The sequence below is a fragment of the Myotis davidii genome, unplaced genomic scaffold (assembly GCF_000327345.1).
Source record: "Myotis davidii unplaced genomic scaffold, ASM32734v1 scaffold188, whole genome shotgun sequence".
In the NCBI taxonomy this organism is placed as follows: Eukaryota; Metazoa; Chordata; class Mammalia; order Chiroptera; family Vespertilionidae; genus Myotis; species Myotis davidii.
The window spans coordinates 445,143-447,611 of NW_006299270.1; the positions used below are offsets into that span (position 1 = coordinate 445,143).

The following is a 2,469-nucleotide window of genomic DNA, read 5'->3' on the forward strand; positions in this document are numbered from 1 at the left end:
AAGATTTTATTTGAGAGAGAGAGAGAAATTTTGGATCCCAGTTTGTTTGTTTTTTAAGACTGTCTGACTATTTGTCTCAATGGGAATTGAAGTCAGAGTGGACAGGAATTTAATGGACATGACCCAGAAATTCTAAATTCTAATCTCCAAATCTGTTTCTCCAAAGATGGGATGGCTTTCCAGTTCATTTGGCAACCTCTCAGTCCTCCTCCAATAGTTAGGGATAAATGACCCAGAACCAGGAGAGTTGATTATCAACATAGTGAAGGGGAGGATTTCAAAGAGCAAGAGAGGAGGCCTAATCACGTGGAGGGCCAGGGAATGGGTTTGGCAGCGTGACTTTCAGCCTTCAGCAGCCGCCTGGTGTGCTGTGGGGAAGAACCAAGAGGATCACTTCTTTTCTGATGGAGAAGACCAATCTCTCTTTGATCCTCCTCCAAGTCAAGTTTCTCCTCACTGCCTAGAAAAATACCTAATTCCGAGGACTGATGTGTCCTCGTCACACGTCTTTCTTTTGGGGGCAGTGGGAAAAACCTAAAGACATATAGAAAAAGACTAATAGTGGAAGGAAAGAAAAGACAAAGGGGAGCAAATGTGGAAACCCTCTAACTAGGAATAGAAAAGAGAAAGAAGGCAGGATGAACGGGAAGGGAAAGATCACAGAAAATAAAAAGCCCAGGGGAATAAGGAGAGAGAAAGAGAGAAAAGAAAACAGTGATTTATTTTTAAGAAAAGTGTCTCTCCTAAGTCCTCTAGGTCAAGAAGTCAGGCAAGGTGCAGAGCATGGAAAGGAAGCAGCAGAACATGGAAAGCAGGTAACGGACACTCAGTGCGTGATCCCGGAGACGCAGGAGTTCAGCCCCATGGGACTGAGAGTCCACACCGTGTTGGCCTCTACCCTGGTGTATTTCATCCAGGTAAGTTGTGAAAATGCGGGAATAACGCTTTTGTTTTTGTTTCTTGGATAAACCAACTCTCAGAAGAATCTGGGGGAAAATGAATGAGGGGGGGGAGACAAAAGGGGTAGTGGCAAATGAATAACTAGAATGTTTCCTTTGTTGTATAGGGTGACATAGTGCAAGTGTGACGAATGATAGCATCAGGGAAACGGGGGACAGAAATTAGGGCAACCGTAGATACAAGTCAGGTACCTATGGCAATTTAGAAATGCCACTTCCGCGTGCATATTTCTCTCTTTTAACATTTTATCACTCATCCCTCAAATTCCCAAGCAAATGATCAAAACTAGGTATGTAATTCTCTTAAATGGACTTTCCCACATCAGCCCTAATACTATTCTTGGAGTTCAAAGTTGCCTCCATTAAAAGAGGGAAACTCTTTAAAAATACTTTGGATCTTCCATTTCTCTCCCCACTAGAATTCAGAAGCCCCTGAGTAACTCATTTAGCTGGGAGAGGGGTCACTGGACTAAGGGATTCTGAACAACTTTCAAGGGGAAGTTTCCACAGCTATGAAATCCATTAGGGAGAGCAAATGAAGAAACTGCCTACTATCAGATTCCTGTACCACTTCTAGCAGGGCGTGGGTTGTGTCTGTTTTGCTTCCTGTAGAACAGTCAAATTAATGTCTGAAAATCCATTTCTTTTTCTTTTTCTTGTATTTTCTTTTTTGCTTCTTCTTCTCTCTCTTGACCTTCGCTTCCCTCCTTTTCTCTTCTCCTTCTCTTTTTGCAACAGGCCTGAAAGAGGCATTTATCTGCTGAGAACTTTCAGTGTTTCTAGCCTTTAGTCAAGAAAATGAAACCAAGTACCAAAACTGGGTTGAAGAAGCTCACACTTTGTCATCCTTAGTGGTCAACTATTTTAAATTAAAACAAAACCTGTAGTTTCTCAAATGTTATCAGCAGAAGGCAACTGTTAGGTCTTTTACAGAATCCTTTTCTGATACATTAGGAGTATGTGTGCGCTTCCCTCCCCACCCCCGCTAAAACCCCAAGTAAATGAAAATCTCTGTCCCTTTTTAGAGGACCTTTGTGGTCTTTGTTGTTGAGTTCCTGAAATACCAAGTCTTTCAAGTTATTGGAAGAGAGAAACAGTTTCTAGAACAAACGTTTATCTAGAGAGGTTTTTGAAGGAGAAAGTCAGCCAAAATGTAAGGTAGGAGAAGGAGTGGAAGTTTCTTTCTTTACAAGGAGTTGAAGGGACTTGCTAACAATGTCAAGGAGCTGTTAGAGCAGATTTTCCCCTGGTTCATTTGGGTTTCATTTGAGTTATAGCCAAATCAAGAGGTGTGTGCAGGTGGTCATGTTACTTAAACCCCTATGCCTTGGTCCCCTACCTATTTAAAATAAGGTTAAATATATCCACCTACGTGGTTATCATGATGAAATGTTAAGAAATATTAAAAATAATTAGCCATCTGACTGGCATATAGTAGCTACTCAATACGTTTTCTCAAATTCTTCTTCTCTCGTATGGTAAGTTATGGATGTACCGAGGGAATGAAAAA

General features: G+C 41.3%; 1 protein-coding gene across 1 annotated transcript in view; it reads left to right on the forward strand.

Moving 5' to 3' along the window:
* The first annotated feature begins 304 nt into the window (after positions 1–304).
* The window catches only part of TMEM52B (transmembrane protein 52B), an 8,353-nt gene continuing 6,188 nt past the window's right edge, over positions 305–2,469 (forward strand). Inside the window, exon 1 of the mRNA XM_006774808.2 lies at positions 305–949. Within this exon, the coding sequence (XP_006774871.1) occupies positions 639–949 (311 nt within the window). The 5' untranslated portion in view covers positions 305–638. The remainder of the gene's footprint in view (positions 950–2,469) is intronic.